At 38.6% G+C, this 26,969-nt stretch overlaps 1 protein-coding gene across 1 annotated transcript in view; it reads right to left on the bottom strand.

Moving 5' to 3' along the window:
* GPR158 (G protein-coupled receptor 158) overlaps positions 1–26,969 on the bottom strand; it is a 182,146-nt gene that overhangs the window by 82,418 nt on the left and 72,759 nt on the right. Inside the window, exons 4-6 of the mRNA XM_018075879.2 lie at positions 25,108–25,179; positions 18,930–19,032; positions 11,727–11,944 (exon numbers count right to left, since the gene is read on the bottom strand). Of these exons, the coding sequence (XP_017931368.2) occupies positions 11,727–11,944; positions 18,930–19,032; positions 25,108–25,179 (393 nt within the window). The remainder of the gene's footprint in view (positions 1–11,726; positions 11,945–18,929; positions 19,033–25,107; positions 25,180–26,969) is intronic.

Here is a 26,969-nt window from a genome sequence, read left to right as displayed (position 1 = left end):
AAAGAAAATTAATAATAAGGTAAATAATACCTAAGTTTGATTTTGGTCTATTCACAGACTTACGGTAAATTTAAAAGCTGAATATGTACAATAGCAATCATCAAAAATCTAGATCACTTGAAGTGCCTGTTTTGCTAGGCTATGCAGTCAATTAATGCAGAAATTAAATGAAAGGAAGAAGCAAAGGCATTATCTTCAAGAATAAAATGCACTCTAATATTGACAGTTGCCTAATCAGCAAGAGATTAAATGGAATACACAAAAAATCTGATAGAAACCAAATTTCAGGAGCTTTGGAATACCTGAACTGCAATTCAGCATTTTATTCAACATGGTCTCACCTATTACAGAAGGCAATACCACAGCTCACTAAACAGTCTATATAAATGGTAGTTCAATCACGTAGAGAGCAATAGTTTGTGGTAAGTCACAGGATAAAAACCCCAACCTGACTGCAAAGCTCAAGATCCATATCTCAGAGAAAACAAACTGACAATGATGTAAGAAAAGAAGGGCTAGAATAAATCTCATAAAGATAAAAAAATCTCATTATTCACATGACTGAGAAGGCAAATGAACTACAGACAAAGATCATTAGATTAATTTCAAATCAATCAAAATCTCATAATTCTGAAGAATTTAAATCCAAATCCAATTTATTTTATTCATTTTTACTTTACAGGAGCCAAGTGGCTAAACCACTCCAAACTAATATATTGGATCTGAGAAATGCTCGTCCCAGAAATGGTGAAATTTTTCAGCTCTTCAGAATCTATTATGCTAAGTAATGTCTCATTAAGTTTAGATCACTGTATGTTTCACTGCAAATAAAAGCACATTTGCCTTTGAAGGAAATATTGCTATGTAAAATTTAATTATTTTTCCTACCACTGCATTGCTGAAAGGCCCAGACTCGGGGAAGACTCAAGTTATTGTGGACCCTGCACAAGGAGAAAGTGAAAAAGACTGTCCTACCTCCACAAAGTTAAGAGTTAAAGGGACAACAGACAGATAAGGGCAGATGAGAAGAACAATGAAAAACAAAGCAATATCATGTATCATAACCAGCAATTAGTAGTCCAAGCCTATCAGTATCCCACTCTGAGTCACACAGTTTGTCAGCACTTGAATCTGAAGCCATGACACGGAGAGCAGGGGATGCTCTCAAAAAGCCTCTACCAAACATGAGGAAAATACGAAGGCAACAAAGGGTGTTTTTGAAAAATGTAACAAGATGAGGCTGTTGTTGACACTTCTGCATCAGAGAAATGGCATTAGGAGAGAGGAAAAACTCATGTGGGAGTCAAAAAAACAAGAGGTATAGCTCATGTATGATGTAAACAGGGAGATGCAACAAGGACAACACAAAGTTGTGGAACAGAAAATTGTTTGCAGCATCATTTTGAATAGACTGGAGCAGGTCATGACTGCATTTGCCAAGGCCAGCTGAAAAGACTTTGCAGTAGCCAAGACAAAAGATACCAAGCTGAGACAATAAATTTAGGTCTGCGGACTAGCAAAGAACATATATTAAAAGGGAACTCAGAAGGAGTTCAGTAAGGCTCAGACATAGCTGGAAGCAAAGTAAGCTCTAGAGTCCAAAATGACTTTCAGTAACAAGCAGGTTGCTACAGTAACCAAGAAAGTAGCTGGGATGTCCTCGAGGGGAGCAGGAGGAGATCAAAGTTTCTTTTCTGCTATATTGATGCTGATGAGAAGATGTCAGAGAAAAATGTCACAATTTTATTTTAGACAGGGGGAGGCATGGCTGAGACAGGGAAGGCATAAAGCAATCTGACTGTGTTCATAGCACGACATCCTAACAAGAAGCTGACAGCATAAGCCTCCTGCTATAAACCTTCAACTTTTGCCCAAAGAAATGAAGACAAGAATGAAGAACAGGCATATGTTTTAGTCTGAATGATCTGTGTTCAGATTCCACCACATGATAGAGCAAAACAAAAAAAAACCTCACATAAAAAACAGTACATAAAGTTTCTCTGAGCATGCTATCACTAAATATAAGGTTTGCAATAAAAAAATATTCAGTAAAAAATGCAAGATTTTCCTAGAATAAGGTTTCCAATACAGTTATATTTCTACTATTTGGAAGTTCTCGTGCTACATCTTTTCTGTTGTTTTCTTTCCCAGTTTCTTCTTTGTTATTTCTTCCTTCTCTTTGAGTGAAACTTCTAAAAAAGCTTATTTCCTCATCTTCATAAGCACTTCTCCTTAGTTATACTGTTTTTTCAACATCAAAATGGGGTCCAGACACCAGCACTCCAGAATGCAAATCTCAATTGCATCAAAAGCCACATTTCAGCCTCCAAACCTTGGCTTTGTCTATTAGCCAAATGTTTTTCCCAAAGACAAAGACCTCATACAGCAAATGACTGTCTGCAATGAAATTCTGAAAGCCTTCCTGGTTCAAAGCCCCTCTTCTACCAGTCGGGCTTATGCTTGGAATAGTTCTCCTGAGCCTACACTTAGACCCTTATAACAAAAGGAAAGGCCTGCTTCAGGAAAGGAAAGGTCTGCTCTTGGAAAGGAAGGCATGCCAAAGACCTCATGCAAGCCATCAGGGACTTTGCTACTGCTATTGATTGTACAAGGAAGGGTCTTAGCAGGATGCAACTTCAAGACAAATAGCAGGATAAATAAATAGTGTTGGTGTTATTCTGCTGACATGATAGGAATTCTCTTCCCAGCAAATCTGTAAATACCCATTCACAAACCCAAATGAAACTTCAGGTAAATGCAACTCTCCTGAAATTACTGCATCAAAGAATCAGTGGGGAAAGCTTATTATCACGTGACAGAGCATTTGGTTTACTCAGCTACCCCACAAGGGCTACAAATACAAGACTCAGCAAGACTAAGAGTAACAGACAACCAAAAATTTTAGCAGTTTGCTAAATTTGTAGCTCTGAAACAGCTCTGGAAAGTTATTCTATGCTGCTATAGTTCTTGTTGTTAGAAAATATCTGCTGGAAGTCAAGGATTTGATTACCTTTATTTTTCATTATTTTAAAAGTGAAATCATAGTGCAACACAATTAAACATATATATATGCCTTCAAGGCTACTCCAGCCATGTCTCTTGTTACAGCTGTATTCTTGGCCAACACCCTACACTGAAAGTGTACTATCAGCTCCATTCATTTGAACTTTGGGGCTGTATGTTGTAGAATTTTCTGGAGTATTGGTGGAACATAAGATAATGATTCATATACTGCAAGGTATTAAACAGCAAGACACTAAGAAAGCAAAAGCCACGAATCACTTGAGACACCAAAGTGGAGCAAACATATCACAGTCCATGGCTGATTCACATCACTTTGAAGGCAGCGTACTCCCCAAAAAATCACAAATGTTTTCCAGATGGGTCTTAAGGTGTTGTGCAATCCAACTCTGTAGAGACAAGCCCTGGCTTAATATAAAGATTTATAGAGAAGACTGTAGCTTTTGAATTCTTAGAGTTACTATTGAGTACTGATGAGAAGTTATTTTGAAGACCTATCGTTAGAACATTGCCCATTAGGAGTAGACTCAGTGTAGAGAACCCTGTATGTAGCCATTTTGTGCTTCCTACTGCCCTGCTCTTCTCATTAACTATTCTTCATGAGACTGAAATGAAATCAGAAAACATATTTCATATCTAGATCTTTATTTTCTTCACACTTCAGTTTTTCATTAGGCCCGAAGTGTCTATAGTGGAACCAGGTTTATTTTTCTATTCACATGTATTAGAATGCAAATATATACAAAAGTGAAATCTTTGGACTTATGAAGTGAATGCTGCAACACCCTAAAAACACAGGGTAATATCACCCTTGCAGCCATGCCTACCAATGCTTGCTGTTTTTGGAAACTCCAGCAGACAGTACATCATCCCTGAGACTCAACTACAGGCTAACAGCCCCTGTACTTCTTATCTTTTCAATAAGGCACTCTGCAATTATTTATGTGATAGTTTAAAAAGTACAGCATCCCTTAAATGCATCTTAACTACCCAGAAAAACGGTAAGGGACATTTTATGAGTTCTGTTTTATTAATAAAGGAAATGAGAATTCCACTAAAAACAGTAACAGTTTCGAAAACAACATTGGCAATGTCTTTAAAGTCACACACCTGAAGACTACAATAAACTTCCTGAGAATTCACAAGAAACTAGGTTCTCACAATAGGATATGATGAAGAAAGGGTGTATAAAGCACTGCACAGAATGTGTATGTGCTGAGCGAACTGTCAGGTATGCCCACCAGAACAGCATGTGAAGGAAGCTGCTCCACCTGCGCAAGATCTCTTCCCTCTATCAAGTTTCCACTTCAGCTGAAATGCCAGAAATTGGTGTCTAGGGAGAAAAAAGCAGAATGTGCACCAAAGATGAAAGGCATCCAAGCATAAGCACATCAAGATGCCACTGTGGAGTGAAAAAAAAAAGAAAGGATTGGCTGATTTACATTAGCAAAAGAGGTATGTTTGCAAAGCCAGCACACTTTAATGTTCAAAGATGTATCACACATCAATAGCCTGTGATTACCTCACTCTGAATTACTGCATCCTACCATGGTTGCAGTAAGGGAGAAAAGACATTCTTGATTTCTCAGTATTAGAAGGGGGAACTACAACATAAATTTGCATGTTGCCTTTCCATCTATATGCAGTTCTGTGCAGTGTTTACAATTGCATTGTTTAGGGACTATCTTCACAGTTTTGAAATCATATTTAGCAGAACACTTCAAAATATTTACACAAAAAAGAAAAATAGAATATTGGTGGCACAGTGTATCTAGCCACATTGAATTCTAAACACTAAAAATCCGTACCCAACAGACTAAAAAACATATAAAAACAGCCTGTTGCTGTTATTTGCCACAGTTCCCTCGAGAGGTAAAATGATTCATTCCTGTTGGTGATTAGTCATGAGGTCCTGTTAACTGTGAGTTTTTTCCTTGACCAGTGTTCTAGATGTACATTTTCTTCTCTCATTAAAAGCATTTATATTTTTTTATTTCCAACAGTTCTTGAGCGTTCCTAAAGGGGGGAGGGAGGGGAAGACCAGTGCAATAAAAGTTGTTTAGTTATAAATTTCTAATATATGTGACTGGAAATGACCTTGAATGAGGCAAAGCCCTTCATTCCAATGGCCTCCATCACAGTCCTTCATCATTGTTAATGCCATAGGACCATTCCAAATTGCTATGTTTAAGACTCTCCTCTAATAATTTTTTCCATTATTTTTCAGAGCTGAAAACAACCTTTTCCAAGTGTTCTCACTGCTGTCAATTTTACCTTGACATCCTGGGTTTACATCCAGAGATGCTGGCCATCGGTAGGTTAGGCAGGCGGAAAGACCAGATCCCCCAAAGGTTTCCTCCCATGCTCGCCCTCAGTTCCTGCATTCTCAGAAATTGGCAGCACCACTGTGCATGACAAGAAGAGATGATGGCAAAGTAGTTTGGCTTTAGTGCAAATACTCTGAAGCCTTTAGCATTGATTTGAATGAGAATTCCCAGCAAACAAGACCCTTCTGAATAGGTCTAGGTGAGTCAAGGCTGGCGTCACATTCTCATCTCTCCTTCATCGCCAAAGTAGCAATTAGCCCCTTCCAAGCTACAGTTGAGATCAACTTCTCCGGTCTCTTTGCCAGCAGAGGTTCTTAGCATTTCTTAAAGGGACTCACAATTCCTCACAGCAGTTGTATCCTACCTAATAGCTCCATGTTTGATTTGACAGGCTGTAGTGCAAAGGTCAGCTATTTTCTGCTCTCCTTTCCAGTTCATTTGAAAAGGCAGCCTGATAACTGATGAGCCCTTTAGGTTCTTTGCAGGTAATGTCCTTCTGCAGTCTGGTACTTTTGCATGAACTTGTTTACAATGCAGCTGGTTTCCTCTCTAAGGCTCTGGTAGAGTTTTAGTCCCTCAAATTCTATGCTAAATTTGAAATTTTTAAAAAAATTGGGTTTTTTATTTATATTTATTTAAATGTTCATTTTCTTTCTGGTAGTTTTGCTACCCCTACCCTACACTGCATGTAATCAATACTGCAGTTGCTGACTCCCTGTTTGAACTCTCCATGGGTTCACGTAACACTACTCACACAGAAAAGTTCTCCTATTTTGTTGATACTTTTTCTTACAAAATCACTGTTCAGCTTCTCATTTTTGAGAATATTTGCTTCAGTATCCATGATTTCTAACCATTTACTTTTGTTAGCTTAGCCTCATACTTTTTGGATGTGTTTTTAGTAGTAATGTTTGCATTCTAAAATCAATAATAATGCCACAGCACATAAAAATGTGTGCTAGTATTCATCTTAAGCTGATTTGTTCCCTAGTTGTTCAGCCTGAAAAATGTTTTAGGCCTCTCTATACAGCCATAAAGATCTGACTTGGTAGGGCAGAAAGTTGTTCTGTAGGATCCTCTCATACTCTGTCAAAGCCTTTTGAAAACCAAGGAAATAAGGTTGAGCCTATTCCTTTACAGACTCCTCTACGATTGCTAAGAGATATCTTGACCATCAAAAGCACTGAGCATGTTCCTTGTTTTACATACATCCAGTGTCCCTTTGTGTCTCTTACACTGCAGAAACCTCATCATCCCCCCAGGTGCAGTATTCAGCAGGATCACCCTAAAGAGCAGTCTAACAGAACTCCAACATTTCCACTATTGAGGAAAAATCTCTTTTTCCCAGGTTTCATCACACAACTCCCTCAGTGTCATTAAACTGGTGCTGTCAGGTGCTGTCAGCTTTTCTGATGGGATTTCACATGTTTTCATCTCCCTTGAGTTTTTCAGCCTCTTGCATTTTGTGTCAATGCCAGGCTCAGGGTTTCCAGCTTTCACTACCAATTGGCATGAGGGGTGTTGAGAGTAAAGATTTCTTTTAAGTGATCCGCACATCTGCTTTCCCTTCTGTATTAGCTGGGAATATTTTTTCCCTCTTTTCTCTTTGGCACATTTCCTCCATTTACTCTCCTGTTGAAATGCTTTACTGTTTCCCATTATAGCAGTAGCATCTTCTTTATCTATTAAAATTTTCATCTTTTTCTGTCTTTCCCTACAACGCTTTTCACCAGTGGTTTAGCTTCTGCTGCTCCTTCTGTGCCGCCTTCTAAATTTTTTTCATTCTTACCATTTTAGACTTCTCCTTTCTCTTGGCAAAGGGCCACATTTTCTGCCTGTGGTTTTCTTCAGTTACGACTCTTGCAGTTTAATAACATTGCTGCTGAGCTGATCTCAGGGCTGCTGAGTCACTTTTACCTGTGTTTGACAAAGCCTCAAATGAATTTGTCAGCATCAATCTGAGCTTGCTCATAATATCTTTCGGCTGTTCCATCTTGTACTGTTGGCCAATTCTGACTACTTCTTGAAGTCACTAATTTGCCATCATACTTACAGGTTGGCAGTGGCCAGATTGGTCAGTGGTACCAGTAGTTTGGAGCAACTGTGTTTTGGATGAACAAGCTGAATTTTGTTTTGCCACATATCAAATGTGAAAGTCTATATGAGTAACTAAAAGCTTTTCAAGAAGAGAGCAAAAGAATGTCTTTCTGATTCAGACTCTTGTGTCCTACCTCACTTCATGGCCTGTGTTGCATTATTAAAGGAAAAGAACAGAGAGTGATCCTTCCCAGTCTATCCTTGCAGTTTCACCAAAACCACTGTGTTTAAACACACTAGAAATAAAGAAATATATATAGAAATATCCTGCATTATTCTTCCAAACCCTGTTTTAATTGCTTTATACTTCAGGATCCAAGGTATTTTTTGCCAGTGAGTGACATGAAGCAAATAAAAGTTATGTAATGCACCTACTTCATTTTTTTAACCATTTGAGAGATCCCTTGAACGCCTTCTAATGATACCTTAAGAGGAGCCATGAATATATGTTCACACATCAATATCACCTTGTTGCACATGACTTTATACCATATTTCCTGTGCTGTCTTTTCCTCTGTCATCTCTTGGTTACCTGTAAGTAGTGCAGCTCACCTAGCTCCTTGAGATCATAATTTTTAAGAGCTTTTGGCAGCAGACCTTGGAAAAAGTTCTCTCATATCCACATGCTCATAATCCACCTTCACAGAGCTATAAATACATTTGTAGGGCATCACATTCTCACAAAAACCCACTTCCCACAGTTATCCACGGACCGGTACTTCTATTTTTTATTACCATTTCTATGTATTTGCAACTGTGTAAGTTGGACCTACTGATCTTTAGTTCTTGTCACCATTATGGGAAGTCTTTATAAGCACAGTTGTCACATTTCCTATCTTCCATTCCTCCTTTACTGCTATTAATACAAGCAGTAGCTTATTTCACAGTAAATAGTTCAGCAGTTTTCTAGAGTTCTTTCAAAAGTCTGAAGAGGATTCTTTAGATGAACCTTAAGAAGTTCTAAAAGAAGAGACTGAAAATTTCAGAGACTTGTAATGGTTCCTCTAAAGAGAATCCTGGCTTTAAGAAGCCAGTCATCTGGCTTGCTATAGGCTTTGCTTATTTATTACCATTCATTTTGTCAAGATCTTTCACTTCTGGAACCACTTTGACTGATATTTACCAGATTTCCCTGTATCTCGTTACTATTACAGCCTAGGTTGGTAATAAAGGTCATGTAAAAATGGAAGTTGTATCATCACATTTTTTCAATAACAGTTTGGCAGTAATTGTTCAAAACATTTCCATTCTCATCACCACACTCTTTGGAGCAGTACATCTTTCACCAGGCTGATCTTTCAGTAACTGGTTTGGACCTAGCATATATTCCACACTATTGATGATACCAGGTCAATGGCAATTTTCCATTGTAATTACTGCTTGGTCATAAGAAGTGCAAACAGTATGATCTGAATAGTTGAGGTATTTCTTCACTTGTCTAAAATGCTTATGGTCTGCATCTGCAATTACTGATATATTGATTTTTTGGAGAGAAATGTTGTCACTTCCATCATGATCTAAAAGATCCCTATGGGTTTTTATCATTCTTTTTCTGAATTATTATACTCACAATAGCATGGTCAAGGTGCCTGGGGTGTTTCTTTCCAAGGTGCTTTCCGTTGGCAGACCTTAACTTTTCAGGACCCTAGCTTTTTGAAATTAGTAATTACCAGGACCCTCCATGAAGTACAAGCATTGAGAAGTCTTTTGCAGTCACTTTTACTGAAGAGGTAACCTGATCTCATTTACCTTCTGATTTTACTGATCAACAACTGTACCAAAATGCCACATACCTGCTTCTTCACTCTTTCAGCCCTGGGGCCCTAATCTAACATTTTTTGTTCTCAACCCCCTTCTTTTGCTCTTTTAAACACTTTGAAGTTTGTTTCTTGATATTGTAACAGTAAACAGTTCTTTCTGTTAAAATGTTGTATTGAAAACTACTTTTTTGTAACTATTTGAATATTGTACTGCTACATGTGGGAGAGAATTCAAAAAAATGCTCTTTTCTGACACCCACACAGCACAATGGAAATGAGCAGTTTAACACAGCAACTTTAATCACAGACACATATACTAAACTAATTGTGGTTTGCTTCACTAACAGTTGGAAATTCTCAAAAAGGCAGATATTTTGAACATATTTCAATATGTGTTCTTTCATTTTCATGACTTTCCCCCCTTGGCAGAGAGTACATAGTCAGCTACTAGGTTTTTTTCCTTCACTCCAAATTTCTGTCATTTCCCAATGTAACCAGCAGTTTTCTTAAGCAAATACTCATTGTTCTCAGTATGTTTGTCCTCCATAGAGTGTCCCATTTCATGGTAAACATATGAGATTACTTTCTTCTTGAAATCATGCTGTACCAACAAGATAGAGAACATTAAAGGAATATCAAAGAAAAACTCAGCTGAATACATGGAAAGCAGTGGAAAATCTATTTATCGGTTTCTATTCCTTGAAAACATCAATCATAATGGAAGGGTTTGTTAATCACCATACTATTTTTTTTTTGGCTCATATTTCCTTCCCTTTTCCTTGTGAGATACACATCTAGAAAAAAGTCAACTCTCTTCTATGGTAGCAAAATCATAATTAAATACATCTCTAGCCAGTTGAATGAATTGCAATGTCTGAAAGGCATCATTTTTCATTCTGGGAAAAAGAATGCTTTGGTTTATGTCTGGTTTCACTCGTTCAGATGTCATGATTTCTAATGGCAAAAGGCAAGCTGGAAAAAAAAGTAAGGTCAAACCTTTTCATAACGACTGAAAAGCTCTTTATAAACAAGGAAAGATGTGTATATGCTTCTTTAGTATTGCTTTGGTATTAAAGATTTAGATCCCATCTGGTTCTTTGCTCATAGACTACTTTGGAGAATTGATTAATCATCACAAAAGTAAAAATGCGCCTTTCGTTACTAGCAGGTTTTGTGAAACACAAGATTTCTCCAGTATGTTTAATAAAGATATATCTTTCTTCTTACAGTAGCAGATATGTATATCAGAACATAAGCAATGTACAGCTGCAAGAGTGTATGCAATTTTATTCATGTCTGATCTCAAGCTACTTGTGAGAAAAGAGACATTTCTTATTAAACAATATTTTAATGTGTAAAAAAAAATCAAGCCAAACTCGCTTCTTTCATGATGTTGTTTATGACATTAAGGGAGTACCATTATCAGACTAAAACCTCACAAAATCCGGACAAAGTTCTTCTGCTAAGTTAATGTTAGGCAACTAAAGAGATGCCTACAACAAATTTTCATAATGAAAAATTTTATAAATACAATTAAGTCTGTAATTTGAATGATTTTATGCAATATCATTAAATACAAAGACTCTTTCAGAAACAGAAAAGGAAAAAAAAATGTTATTGCTCGTTCCATGATTTCCTGCCAGGATATTAAAGTCTTTCAAAATGAGCCACGCATTTGTAACACAGACACTGCAGGATTAGGAAGATTGTGGGATCAAGTGTTCCAAAAACCAAAATGGAAATGCTTATCTAGCTACAGAGAGTGGATGAGGCTCTTAATTTCAACAATGTAGCATACTGTGTGCACACCTACATCTCCCAAATGTAAGTAATGAATATATGCCATCTTCAATTAATTTCTTTTTATTAAATTTGAAGTTTTAGAGAATATTCTGCATTTACTGAGGCAACAGTGAGATTCCAAGAGATCTTACAAGATTTTCAGTGAGGTAAAAGCAGAAGGTTCATTAGGTTAGTACATAAACGCTGCATCAGAAATTTAAAAATACTCTTGAATATGCTCTTGCTTAGTGAAAAAGTAATAATCTTTAACCACAGAATCAAGTTTAAACTCTCTAGGAGCTACCTGGAAGTATTTCTCTTTCATATAATTATTTTCAAACTAGTCTCTCAAATATATTGAAAACAAACATCATTCCCAATAGTGGTAAAACAGAGACTTTCAAGATCCCGAGATTCTAAAAGCCCTATGTTCCCTCAGGTACCTGCAAAATTGGCCTGATTTTCCAGAATTACTTTGAACATAATAGGTTTCCTTGATTTTTGCTGAACACCTACAAATGTAAGAGTATTTCATTGGAAGACACAAATTGCTCAACTTTTCTTTTTCCAAAACTACATAAACAATTGAGGAAAACATCCCTATTTGGAAATCCCACCCTCCCCTTGACCTGAGCTCCTTACCCGATAAACTGACTCTCAAAAGGAGAAGCTATACACCTAAGATAAATGAGTCTGTACCACAAAGTGAGGAATATCAAAGCAAAACAAGTCAGTTTACCTTTGCCTTGCGAAAATGGTAGACTACCAGCATGCTTATGAAGTCCAGCAGCATACAGAGCGTTTGGAACGAGATGATAGCCAGCCGCAAATACTTGTCCTCCTGTGCATAGCAGGGAGTATCGTCTGTACAGTAGGAACATCCTTCTCTGCAGGGCAGGCAGGTGTAGACTTCCTCCGACAATTCACCAACTGAAAAGCGATTTTCTGCATCTTTTCCTGAAAGTATCAGAAGGGCAAGGGGAGACACCTTTAGTTGTACAGGATGGGGAGTTCATCCAGACAGAAGCAAGTCATTACTCTGCTGGGCTCCCTTTCCCTCCCGGTTGGTCTCTCTAATTAGGTTACAAAATAGCTTGACCAGTGTTGCTTTTCTCACTTCAATCTCCTTTGTAACAGTCAGAAAATGCAGACCAAATTAGATATGAAGGAAAGTGAGCTTGTTAAACATCAAATGCTTCCCTGTTATATTTAAAGTTGGATAAATCTGCACGGCAAATTCTATGAAGGAGAATTCTGAATGGGGACAAAAAGTATATGAAAGATTTGAGAATAAGGAAAGGAATTCACACAGACACATGAAGAGCAGACCCATTAACTACCTAATGTTCATAGTACAAGCTCTGATCCTATTTCAGATTGTTCCTCAATTTCATAAAGATGCTATCTAGTGAATTAATGAGCTTCAAATTAGATAAAACTCTTCTTAATTAACATTTGTTCAGCATGTTGTTGCATGATTGCACTACTCTGTGCCCAAAGCAAAACCAGTCCACTTACACTAAGTATAATTTTCCATTGTTCACACAAGGACATCAGGAAATCTGGAAAACCTACTGGCAAAAATTAATATTTTGTCTATGAAAATCAGTGATTCTTGAGCTGACATCTCATCCATCAAAATGAACCCATCAACAGTGCACATAGAAGGATTCCAACTTTTCCTGATCTGTGAATACTTTCCTGTAAACCCCTCTAAGGCTTCTTACCCTATAGGCAATTAATGGAGTAAAAAGGTGAAAAGGGGCAAAGAAAGAATATTATTAAATAAGATGGAAAACTGAATTTACTGAAAATGCTTACTATAGGCAAGATAGCCTTAGGACCTCAAAGAAACAAGAGAATGTGGCTGAAGTCAAATCAAAGGCATGTTAAAATGTGTGATAACTCCTCTCACTTTACACAAGACTAAAGAATTGCTCCAATTTCTTTGATCAAAAATTTCCTCTGTCACTGACAACAGTAAATCATCCATTGTTTAGTCTTAATTCAAGAGACATCTTATTCCACCGATGTTGCACGTGCATATGGGCTTATGGAACTCTCCTCAGACTTTTAGCTTGAAACATTTTAAACAGAAGGTTATCTCCAAGGGCAATTACTTATTGCCTTCTCAAATCTATGTACAAATGTGCATGAGTTCATATCTGCTGATGGTCAAAGCCTGAGAAAGGGACAAAGAGGCCCTATACCCAGGCCTGTTTATTTGGCATGCCATTCCAACAGCCTGTGCTCCTCGACCTCAGTGCAGGGTGCTTTGCTCCCACATCCCCTAGTGGGAAGAGAACAGAATGGTATTTCTCATGAAGACTGCGAGTTTCTCTTTGGAGTGTTATTCTAGACAAAGATGTTGGAAACCTGAATAGAGCAGAGTAGTGCTGACTCACACTGATAGTCAGATTTTCTTAGATACAAGCAGACAGCAAGAAGAGATTTTGTGCCTTTTTGACCCAGACTGTGGGAGGCAGGAATGGAAATGTTGGAAAATAACCACGCTTGGGCATGACGAAAAGGTGGAGAACCTCTAAGGAATACCATCTTGAAGGTATCATAGGACTGGAAATCCTCTTCAGAGCAAACAGCCATGGGCCTCAGCACATTATCATTCCAAGAGCTTTACCAGAAACCACCATCTAACATTACAACCCTGTTTTCTTAATTACAGCTAGAGCAATGGACCCATACTGTATTCTGGCAGAGAACAGAAGTTACAGTCCCCCGCCTCCCATCTCCATATCCAAATCAAGAGTGTCCAAGTTTTCCACTTTGTTTCCTCAACAGTTGCACTTGTCAACCTGCCTTTCCACCACACACCTGTTACTTTATTGTTTCTTAAAGAGTTGCCCTTCAATTAGCCCATCTCCAACGTGAGCCATTCGTTAATATATTTTATGGTGTCAACTGAATAAATTATTTGCAGCATAAAAACATATACACTGAAAAAACCAAAATTTAAAACCTATAGCTATGAGACTACTAGTCACAAATATTATATGAATATGTCTTGATAATTTTGCATGGTCCTAAACTTGATACACTTACTTTATTTCTGAAATGTTCAACCTTGAAAGTCATTGCAAATACATTATAATCCATTTTATCAAGGATTTTCTTATCTGAATCACACGTGGGAGTTTCTTCATGCGTATACGAATATATACAGGGATAACAGCCAATAAACAGTTGCATGTTGCAATAAATATTCCACAGATATGACTTCATAACACAACAGCAAGCCTTCATTTAGCTTTGTCTGGTGTCATGTTGTCTGTTGTACAAAAAGGAAGATCATCAATACAAATCTTCACTGTCTGCACTGCCAGATACAAATGATTTTTCTGTGAATATTTTTTGACTTGGAAACAATTCGTTGTTTTATAGGTAATATAAGAAAGATTAAAAAAATTTGATTTAGCTGAGGTTTTCCACAATGTGGTAAGGAACTATTTATTAACAACCCCCATATTTTTAGTTTTTTTCCTCCTTGACAAAAAGAAATAACATTTTTCAGACCCTCTAAAAGAAGTTCTTGGGAAAGAATGTCCATTTTAATTACCACTGACTGGAAGTTTGTTTGCCCAATCACACCCTTGTCCTGACTGTATGACTCAGGGCACTGAACATTTCTGCCCTTTATTTCTGGTCCTGTCCACTCACCAAAGTCAATGGAACATCAATTCAAACCACAGACAGTCCCAGCCAACCATGACGTTAGTGCCTCTGACAGTATTGCTTAGAGATTTCATTGTGCCTTCTCCTGTCTCAGCAGTTCTTTGGGATTACATATCTCCTCCAGTGAAGAAAATCAGTTTTTCTTCCTCAAAAGATGACAAAAGATTCTGGACACTTGTAAGGTAGATGGACAAGAAGTCAGTTCTGTTCTACATAAGGTTGCAGAGTTTTTAGCATGGACACAAATGAGACAGAAGTTATACTGTGCTGCAGGGAGTTAAAACTGAGAATGAGGAAGGTGTAAAAAAGTACCATTCTAAAGGAAAAAAAGAACAGAAAAAATTGCAGTAACCAAAAAATAAAAAGCATAAAAAGGAAGAAGAAAAGAACAAAGAATTGATGAAAAGTAGGAATAGGGACACAAACTAATACAAAGTACAATACAATAAAACAATAAGCTTAAAGGCTTCAGCTATATCCACTCTACAATATTTTTCCCTAGTTCTTCCCTCTTCTATCCCAGCTTATTTTTCTGCTGGATTGGCCCATCTGCTTTTGAAATGGTCTCCTGAGGGCAACTCTTCATCAGCTTCAGTTCTCCTAAGGACACTTTGCCACGCAAGGGATGCCTCAGCAGCTGCAATATTGCCAGTTGAGATCTTCCTGCAAACTAAGAATGGCACCACAGCCTGCCAAGATCCAGGGCAGGAATTGCTACTGTCCCAAACCAAATCATCCCACACTCCAGTCAGAACTCAGCAGATGAATACAGAGAGCACAGTGCATGCTGAGCACTGAGCAGAACAAAAGACTGATTCTGCTCCTTTTCTGTAATAGTGTAAATGAGGAACAACTCCCGTTGCTTCAGCGATGCTGCAGGAACCCAGTGGGATAACTGGACCTGCTAGCATCAAAACCTCGTAATCTGCCATGGCCATAAGCCTCAGCCTAGAAAGGGATCGCTGAAGTCAGTACCAACCTCCATATGTGCTAAGATCTGCACGTGTGAGTTCTGCTGAAGAACCAAAGCCAAAGGGCAGGTGTAAAAAAGGAATTCCAGTTGAACTGAAAACCCCTCTTGGAACTTTTAATGTGATCATAGCAGTGTTAGAGACAGCACAGTCCTGTATTCAGACAAAAGGGCCACCTCTGGTGCAAGCACCTTTTTGCACAAGGCAGGTTCCACATCCAAACAACAAGAGCTAAGCAGAACTTCTACAATATATGGACGACGCATTGCTAAAGAGAGAACTTTTAGGTTGAACAAAGCACCTTGGTTCTGCTTAGGATTTTCCAATGCAAACCTGATTATCCCACGAGGCAGAGAACAGAACTGCTTTGGAGAAGGGTGTTCCAGAAATGTTAAAATGTAAGTAGTCATCAGTTAGTCTATTCTACCTATACTAAAAGTGCTACCCAAAAATGAGCCATTAGGAGAAAGTGCATAGTCATGTACTCAAGCACTTACAGGTTAATACAACCTGCACACATGAAATATGTTTTTTTTCTAAAACAAATTTCCAACCTCAAAAGAGACCTCGGGAATTTTTCAACAACTTTGTGCCCCACTGGTACCCAGGGTCCTCACTGACACGTGCACAAAAAATAGAAAGGTTTTACATATTTTTGGCAGTTTCAGTTCTGAAGAACTGATGCAGACATGGGAGGGAAATGCCCTCCTACCTGGTTTCTTATTCAGTTAGAGAACAGCCTAAATTCCAGCTGTGCCCCTGTCCCAAACACTCTTTGGGAACCTGCAACACGTGCAAATTCCCTGGGAGCAGCAACATTGTACTGCTTTAAGACAGAAAAGCAACTGATCTGCAGAATCTTTCCTACATGGGACACTGTTTATGCCACATTGCATCCTGGCGCTCAGGGCAACAGCTGAGTTTGCAGAGAGGCAGAAAAGCAATCTTATAAGCCTTCCTACCAATAAACTGTGTAGTGCTCAACATCTCTGAAAAGCCACTTAATACAGGCATCTTTCAGGCTCAGACTGAAACATTAATCTGGACCTAGAGCAAAACCTTTCCCCCGCTTAGAAGTCAGACACTTCAGACACTTGTGCAGCTGTAGTTAACCATATTCTTCTGTGAAGCAGAATCCCAGTATCACTGATAAATGCTCCCATTTCAAGACACAACACACTCAATCTAATTTTTAAATCCAGAAAAGTATAAAACTGGTCATTTTTTCTATCTATCTTCTTTCTCGTATCTCAAGACCTGCAAATCTTTGCTGCCTCCTTATTTTATTCCACTAGGAATACTTTCTAAATGATTAACATTTCTATTCAGTTTCATCTCTTTTATCATCAGATTTCATCAACCTATCTCCACAGAGATCTTCAGGTCAGACAGTTTCTGTCAAAACTGCTTGCAGGATTTGTGTGTAGAATTCCTATGTTATCATCGTTTTGAAGCACCAAATACATACTACAGCCATTTTAACCATGGAATTTTTTTTCCTCTTTTCTTTTTACAGAATGCAACTGTTTGACAGGGCCAACTTTCCTTTGAACCACAGGTTTTTTCTCATTACTCAGTCATTTCCAGTCTCACTGGAAAATCAGATGGAGCTGCATCTGGATGAATTAAAGCAGTTCTTTATTACTATTTCAAAACTCACAGATACAAAGGCTCAACTCAAACTGGCCCCAAATCATGTAATTACACACCCTAAAATATCAGCATATGCAAACACTTTCTTGAGACAAATTTCACTCTGTTAGGAGCTAAATATCCTTTCTCAGGTAGGTATATAGGCTCTTCCTTCTAAAGTAAATGAAGAAAAAAGGTTACTTGTCTGAGGTATTACTTTTCCCATCTAAAGACAAATTTCCCTCCAGGGGAGCCATGTTCTTCATGCTGACCGCAGTTCAAACCTAGGTGACTAATACATAGGGAGCCTATACATGATATAAAATTAAGCTCATCCCTGATGATCAATGCTGTTGTGATCTCTAGGCACATTATTTTCGTGTGTTCTCTGGCATTTGGTATGACAAAAATCTAAGAATTATTTTTTTTTAATACGCTCACTCAAGGAGTTAAATCCCAATTCCACCAGAACTCACTGCACTGCAAGAGGAACCAAACATCCTCCTTACTTCACACAGCCCAGAGAAACAGCACTATCACAAGGCTGCCATCTGTGATACTTTACAATATGAAAAGAGAAGGGGAAACAAACACTCACGGGGTAAACTGTTGAACAAACTGTGCTATTTAGGCTACAAATACATACAGGAGACATGATATCTCTCACAGATAAATATGTGCACGGTTAAGTGTTGAATAGTACTAGAGGTATTTCTATAGCCATTTACAGACAAGGCAGGAGATAATACACACAGTCTCGGATCAAGCTTGGTGAAAGTTATTCATTGCCATTCCCTGGGCATCTCATACAAACTGCTCTCACAGAGCAGAGCTGATGACATGAACCTCTGGCTAAAGAATAGTGCAAAGAAGCTGGGGATGGTATTTAACTGAAAGCAGGAGGCAGAGAAGGATGCCCTCTTACACTTTCAAGCAGCAGCTTTGCACCTATGACTGCAGCATGAGCTCTACTAGTACAACTACAACAATTACAGCATAAAATCTGTCCAGAGATTTGGTCATATGATAAAAGTACAGACATCAAGTTTGGGCATGCAGTTTATCTGTTTTCCCTGCTGAGAATCAACCAAGTTCTGTTTCCCCTGCTGTGGACAACTCAGTCCATACAATGTGTGTCCTGGGTACGTGGATGCTGTTTGTCATCCATATCATACAGCCAAACAGACTTCCAGGCCTGAACCATCTCTATTACCTCATCGGCATCTCCCTTGGAATTCTCCTTTGCAAATGAAGTAAAATAAAAACAATTAAAGCCCACACAAAGCCAGAGGCTAGGGCATTGTCATTTCCTCTGGCCAAAGTGAAAATGAGTAGATTAATTTCCAGAATACTTCTGCTTGAGCACAGGTGCCAGAAATCTCTATTTCCCCTTAGCACAACTTCTTTTCATGTTTTTAAATTTATTTACAAATCAAATATTCTTCAAGTGGGTATGTTTTACAGGATCCTCAAGAGTATTGTGAATGACAAACCAAAGGGCTAGAACTCCTTAAGTGATTATATAATCCGAGAGTTGCAAACCACTGGGATTTTACTGTATAACCCAGACAAGGATAAAAAGGAGTCCTGCATTATTAATGCTAGATCTGTTTTCTTTTTTTTTTTTTAGCTCAAGCAAAGGCACTTACTCTGAAAGCTGTTCACTGAGAAGATGTTGGGATGATAGAATCCAGCTTTGCAAATACATTTGTAGGCTCCAAGCACAAATCCAAGGCCTTTAATTGGCATGCACTGTGAGAAAGGAAAAAAAGAAAAGTCATGCAGATGATCATACAACTGTATACTCAGATGTACATTCAGGCATAAAAACATTACAAGATATTGTGCACAGACTTCTAAGAACAAATAGGCACTCCTTGCAGACTGACAGTATTTTCTCAGTGGCTTTTCCTGTAGTCATATATCACTCCAGTTTTTTTCCCTTGCCGTTCATCACCAACAAACAGCAAAGACAGCTATAATCAAGCCTGTTCCACTGGTGAACTGACCAAGTGCCAAATTTGACTCTTGCACATTTGCTCTAGGCAGGACATCCAATGGTTGTGTTTTTCCCTGAAGAGTTTCCAGCACTTTTTCCCAGCACAGCAGGTGGAGACAGCTGGAGCTCACACTACATGAGTAAGAACATGGACACCCACAGCCAAGCCACCAACCTTCTGCCAGCAGCACATGCCGGTGCCCCCGCCACAATGGCAAGCACAGCAGAGTGGGGATAACCCAGTTAAAACACAAACAACTGGTTAGAGAAAATGGCTACAGACATACATCTAACACTGGTGAAAGAGAGAAAACCTATGTCAACAGGAGCTCCATACTTTTAAACTCTCTTGTCCCTTTTGGAGGAAGCAACACGTGAATTTGTTTAAATGCAGCTTCACTCTTGCTTACTTCTGACATCAGGTCAACCATAGCAAATTTTTTACCATGACAGAACATCTAGTGTTAGACCATTTCTGTACCTCAAACAGTCTCTGCCTAGTACAGAGGAAAGAAACAGTACAGCAACATAAAGGTAGAAACACTGGTAAAATTATGTTTCCCAGTACAGTTTATTTCACTTCATCAGATTGAAGTAGACTTCTACACTAAATGCCTTTCCCATCAGTAAAGGTGTACTTACAGCATAGGTGTACCTATACCAACACACCTCCATGAATAAGAACTAGACACCAACAGTTCCTCAGTGACCAACTGAATGATTTAATTTAAATAGCCTCTGCCCTCTCACCTGACTGTGACTTCAGAATATGCTTCAATCTCTAACTGTCTGTAACTGGCAGGGAGATGAAGAGGACAAGGTTCAGTAAAAAACATTTGAGTTTCAAAAAGTCAAGTGTACAACAAGAAAGGCCTTGTGTCTGCACTGACACTTTAGAAAAATTCAAAAAGAAAAATTAAAAATAAATAAAGATTAATAAATTTTTATTATCTCAAATTTCAGCTTTGTGACATCATTCTGCCTGATGTGAGGAAAGCCACTTTGCTTTTCTTTGCCTCTGTTTCTCAGATGGCATCATCTTTTCTTGCACCCTTTGCCAATCCGTCATCCGTGCAGGCAGTGCAGGCTGTGGGTGCTCTTGGTAAAAAGCTAATGAGTAGGAAACTGGTATGCAAGAACACTGAAAATTCCTTCAGCTTTTGTATAAACATGAAAGGAAAAAAAAAAAAAGCAAAGAGAAGGCACAAATTTTTTTTTTCACACTTTATGCTGTAGAAATATGACTGTTGACAGGGTGGAGGGCAGGAGAAATTGAAGTGGGATGAGTGTGTGTGCAAGTCCAATGACAGCAAAACCTCTTTAACCAGGTGTAAAATGGTAGTTAAAGTGTTGAAAAGACTCTTAAGGAGAAAATTCTCTTCTGCCTTTCTGGCTTCTTGCTTTGTAACATGAAGATACACCGTACTACAGAGACTGCATTTTCTTTTTGAAGGAAAAGAAGAAAAGAAGTAGTTTCTACTGTATTCTGTGAACACTATATTCATAATCCTTTCCCACTGAACAAATTCATAAAAATCATAGAATTATTCACATAAAATATGCCATAGGTTCATGAATCTGTTCTGCATTAAAATGAATGTTTAACTGATGGTCCTTTCACAAACACACATTATTCACATCAAATAAAATTCTGTACCTTTTATTTTATTGTCACTGACCAGTCTAGAACTTGAAAATCACCAAAATATTTCAAATGCTGTAATCTTTCCTTGGTCTAGGACATTATCCTTGCTTCCAGACTTTGGTAGCTGTAATAATGCACACCCTAAAAATTGTCAATTTGTTTCTTGCATTGCATATAATCCCATGCAAAGGTGCAATAGGGGTCAGGACAACCTGTTGAAAGGTGGAATGAAGAGAAGGAGAGAAAGAGGCCTAGATCATTCTAGATCTAGGCTAGATGCAGTTTCAAACTCTGAAATTCCACTCTGCTCGACACTTCATGCAAACATTTACAGCCTGAGGTTTTTCAAGAAATTGCAGCAGCTAGGCGGGGAAGAACACTAAATACCATGTGGCCAAAAATGGGAAAAATACTTTCCCTGGAAAGAAAAATTTTCACTCTTTTCACAAAAGATTTAACAGTTAATATTTTATTAACCAATGGTGGTAAATATTATGGTGAAAAAGGTAATAAATAAATTGAGTAAGAGTTTTCTGCTGCACAGAAGGAGTTTAGCAAAGTCCAGATTTGTTTGCAATGTTTGTAAACAGACACAGAGGTTTTTCCTGGCTGTCTGTGGGTGAATCTACACAATACATAGAAGGCACAGACAAGCAGTTTTTGTCCTTGGTTCCAGTGACCCCAGTGGCAGACTCTGAGCACAAGCCTGGCAAAGCTGTACCAGCTCACCCACAGCAGCCACAGATTGGCCACGGGTCTCAGAGCCTCAGGAGTGCAGGAACTGAGCAACACACAGCAGACTGTGCAGACACAGCCAGTAAAATATTAATCTGCTGCTGAGTTACTTAAGATTTGATCCATATAGAACTTAGCACTGAAAAAAAAAGCAGATATGTGAAAAATATCTGCTTCCACATAAGCAAAAAAAAAAAAAAAGTAAGCATAAAACTGATCTGGTTTCAGATTTCATTATAAATGTGAAAGCAAAGCTCTGGGAATAAACCCACCATATTACTGAGCATTTTTCAATTCATCAGTACTCATAAGCTTTTTAAAAATCATACTTTATTTAATTCATGAAAGCAGCTACTATAGGTTAGATCAGAAGCTCCATTTAGGCTTGTATCACATCTCCTACATGCCCAGAAGCCAGTGTCAAGGCAAACAGTGAAAGATGCAGATGGCTATTGAATGATCCTTCACCCATATGCCCTTCAGGCCATCATAATCCTAAATGGAATTTATATTGCTTTAAATTCCAGCCATTAGTTCTTACAGATGGCTTGGTTACCATTAAGATCAGCTTTATCATTTTCTCTGCTAAAAAGAGAATAGGTGTGTGTAGAATTCACACAGCACATTTATTCCACCTATCTGTTCCCTGGTACTATATTTTTAGCTTTATAGTATTAGTCTAATTTACTGACTCCCAGGCTTAACACAGTATGCTTTAAATTCTATATTCAGCTCAAAAAAATAAGATATTCTATGAATATTTATCTTGAAAATATTTATAAATAAATAGCCCCTGAATCAACACAGACACAGCATCTAAACCATTTTTTTTGAAGTCTGTATTGGTTTCATTTTTTGTTGCTTGTTGTAAAGGACAATGTTGGTAAAATCTAATGCGATAAAGATTATCTCTGCTGGAAGAAAATAAACCTTTCAAATAACCTGTGCAGTTGCTTTGAAAGTCTGAGCCAAATCTTCTGGGACAAGAGAGACAAAGCCCTTCATCAGATCTGATTAGGCAGAAACCAATTGCCAAGTATTCAGCAGACACACAAAGCAGGTGTTACATCCACATTGGATGTAACAGAAAGGGGAGAAGAGGGCAAAAAGAAACTAGTAGTTTAAGAGAAAGGATGTGGCATCATGTCCTACATGTAATTTAGAAACTCAGACAAATGACTAAACAAATCTGTCCTGTGGCATTCTTGAGCAGAGGGGGTAAACCAATAGTTTTGGAATTTAAGGAGGAAAAAAAAAACCAAACTAAAAATGCAGCCAGCCTTGATTTGGGTATTTTTAGTTTTTCAAATAGCAGCCTTCAAAATCTGTATTTCTACATGGATACAGAAATGAGAACATCTCCCTTTTCTAAAGTCGACTCCTTGTTCACAGGACGTAATAGGAGCAAAGTCATGATAGATAAAGATTAACAAAAATAATACAGGTAAGCCCATATTTCTTTGCTCTGGTCAGGGGTAGCATATAGGGGATTTCTAGAAAATGCTAAACACATATGAGTAATTTTGTGCCTGGCACACAATAGCAGCTGGAGCAGGCTGGTGTCCTGCAAGACCCCACAAGCTTTTTTCTGATCCTGTTTACCATTGTGGTCAAGCACACTCACTCATAAAAAGCATAAGAAAAAGAAGACAAAAGCCAAAGTGTCTCTGCTTAAGTCAGTGACAGCTCTGACATTGAAAAGGCTTTAGCCATTGTATTTTCTCACTTCATTTACCCTTCAAGAACAGAGTTTTATGTTACAGTGTGTTTGCAGCCTCACAAATGAACAGCGAGCACATCCATACAATCCAAGAACCTTGTGCAACACCTGGGAGGCCCTGCTTGTGTCCAGACAGCTTGGGAGGCAGCCAGCTTGCCAACCACACTACTCATAAGCTTTTCTCTTCAAATACAGCATTTTGTTTCAAAAGTACAGGACAGGGTTGGCCACTCCATGCTTTACACAACAGAGTTACTTAGGCCCCTATAGCTCTTCTCCTCCCTTCTGAGTGCATTGGTGGAGTTAATTATTTTTAGATGCAAGTTCAAAAACGTGTTTTCCAACAACAAGGGACTTAGAATAACACCAAGTTGTTTAAATCTGAGTCAGCTGAAGCACAACAACAGCTGATCTGATTCAGGTTAGAGCAAAGGTAGCTGTCAGGACAGTATTTGTCTTCCTAGTTTGATGCTTTCCTAAAAATTCCTTAATGTTTTTCAATCTGAAATTTCATTATTCTGGTTTTGTTAAGCATGGGCTGAGACTAAATACTGATGGTAAGGAGCCTCAGCTCATTCACACAAATAATGATAAATGACACGTGACTACTGACAAACCACAAGCAGAAAAGAGCAGAAAAGTTAATGTCATTTACTAAATGAAAGAGACTATAGAGCCTTTAACATCTAATTAACCTCTTTTGCAATGTGAGTCATTTTGGTGACCAGGCTGTACATCTGAGGACATACACGATTCCCTTCTGTTTATCTCCTTCACTCCCAAGATGCAGATGTTATCAGCCCTTGGGTGCATAAACACTACAAAAATGCAAGTACTAGGAAAAAAATTGGTGGCAGTGAAGAATTTTGCAAAGAAATGAGAGATGAGAAATACGTACAAATCATGCTACCTGCTTAGAAGACAGTAAAAGGAGAAAAAGTTTAATTTAGCAGTGTTTGAAAGTAGGTTACTTGGGGGCCATAGTGGGGCTACAGAGCAGAAAACGCATCATCAGCTGTTGTTGTGCACATGGAGAACCCACAGTCAGCTTACAAACTATGCTTCCCACAGTCAGGATCCTTTACAGAAGGACAACAATTAGAGCAATTTTCAGAGGATGTGCAGCTTTGACACTCACAGGTTCTCTGCAATGACAGTGTTTAAGACAGATTTTTCATTACTGCTGAAAACACCTGTGCAGTCTACAGTCAGGCTACTTTAACAATAAAAATCTCTTTACTTGGCAGTCTGGAATTGACACTGGTAACCTGAATATTATTTTAGAACACGTCCAACTTCACTTCTGATTAACATGCTAAACAATAAAATTACAATTTCTCCTCTCCTAGAAAACTGCACTGCAATTACAGGGGAACCTGTTAACAGATACCAAAGGGACTGAGAATTTTATAGCCATTAAATAATGCAGTGTAATTAATTCGTAGGCATTTTTCTCAGGGACAGATATCCTTGGCTTTGAGGATGAATTAAGACATTTTTCACCATTAGCACAGGTTAAACTTCATTTAGAGCAAAGTTTAATTCACTTCCTCGGTGTCTTACCTATATTAGAGAGAATTCTCTTCATACTGTCTCTCCATCCATTTTTTCCCTATCACTAGGATAACTGCTTTATACATGGGCAATACTAGAAATATCAAACATTATCTGCAGAACACCTTCCGGAAGCTGTCAAGGAATATGCCAAAACATACAGAGGTCCTTTACCTCTGGATATCTGGTTCTGCCAGCTACTTCTGCATTCATCTGTGACTTGGCAGCAACTGTTGCAGAGTTTGCCTGGAAGATGAGCCACACAGTGAGACAAGAAAGCTTGCCAAAACCTGCAAGAATGTGAGTCATTTCCAAAATCATTTAGTGGGGGGGAAAGCTGTATCTTTTCCTGATCCCCACAAAGGATGCAGTGTTAAGAAATGCAAAACCCCTTAATTTGGTATTACTTATTGATGTAAATTTTTAACCAAATTTTCTGTTGGCATTTCTCTGCCAATAAATGCAACTAACAGCGCTATGACAATATAAACTATTTCCATTCTGAAATCCATTTTTTGCACGTTTATAAACTTTAAAATATTTATTTATTTATTTATAATACTAAGAACACATTTTTTTCTAAAGGCCAATAGGAAATACAAGAATAGTCAGTCCAGCCCAGTAACTCATTAAGAGAATTGGGGAATTCATCAGGGAACGCATCAAGGAAAGAATAACAGAGGGTGCGTGCGAATTGCACAGCTCATCTCACAGAATGGCACAGCCAAACATCCAGTAGACTGTGCTATTCTTTGGAAAGAGTCTGACTGTTGAAGTGCTTCCTGCATGGATAGCCTGCTGGCCCTGCTAGCTGGAAAGGGAAAAAATTTCCTGTAGTTCATCCAAAAGCTAACAAATCAATGGGTAATTTAGATGCATAAATCAAAGAGGGGAATAAAATGGTGGAAAACTGCACGATATTTTAGTAAGTTAACACGGACAACATTGCTAAACCAACATTTTCTAGCTGGGAGATGTATCTGTCATTTCTACTGTATTTCCCAGCAACCACTCACATAACTACTTCTTGATTCTTAAAACATTATTTTTAGGTTGATTCCACATACTAGCAAGACATACGTAACCACACTGGAAAAGGTCTGCAACAGTTTGTGTTATTTTCCCAACCCACAGTAACTTTTCTGACTTACTGGCTGGTTCCAGACGGTGCAGTAGGGGTCAGAAACTTGCTAAGCTCCCACAGGCTTCATGAAAATAACATCCTGGTAGAGAAGAGTTACCTTCTCACTGTCCCTGCTGAGGGAGAAAACTACATCATGAGGACATACCTTTTATTAGACACCACAGATTGCTCTTTGAAACGCCAGTCACAAGAAAAGCTTTAGCTGGCACTGGTGCCTTCCTAGAGGCCAGCCAACAGCATAACACCCTCATAGGCAAACTCAGGAAGTGTGGACTGGATGATTGGACAGTGAGGCAGATTGAGAACTGGCCAGGAAGGCCAATGGAATCCTAGGGTGCATTAGGAAGAGCATTGCCAGCAGACCAAGGGAGGCAATCCTGCCCCTCTACTCAGCCCTGGTGAGGCCACATCTGGAGTGCTGTGTCCAGTTCCTGAGCTCCTGAAACAGGTCTAGTAGACGTGACAAAGATGACTAAGGAACTGGAGCATCTCTTACAAGGAAAGGCTGAGGGAGCTGGGCCTGTTCAGCCTTAAGAGGAGATGACTGAGAGGGGACCTCATCAATGCCTATAAAGTAAAGAGGGTGTCAAGAGGATGGAGCCAGGCTCTTCTCGGTGGTGCCAAGCAATAGGACAAAAGGCAATGAGCAGAAATTGATGCACAGGAAGTTCCACCTGAACATGAGGAAGAACTTCTTTACTGTGTCAGTGACTGTGCACTGGAACCAATCACCCACAGAGGTTGTGGAGTCTCCCTCACTAGAGAGATTCAGTAATGGTCTGGTCACAGCCCTGAGTAACATGCTCTAGGATGGTCCTGCTCGAGCAGGGAAGTTGGGCCAGATGACCCACGGTGGTCCCTTCCAACCTTACCCATTCTGTGATAAGAAAAT

The sequence above is a fragment of the Manacus vitellinus genome, unplaced genomic scaffold, assembly GCF_001715985.3.
Source record: "Manacus vitellinus isolate BGI_N305 unplaced genomic scaffold, ASM171598v3 scaffold_3_pilon, whole genome shotgun sequence".
Classification (NCBI taxonomy): Eukaryota; Metazoa; Chordata; class Aves; order Passeriformes; family Pipridae; genus Manacus; species Manacus vitellinus.
Note: the sequence above shows the minus strand (reverse complement) of the source record. Positions and strands in the feature narration are given on the sequence as shown.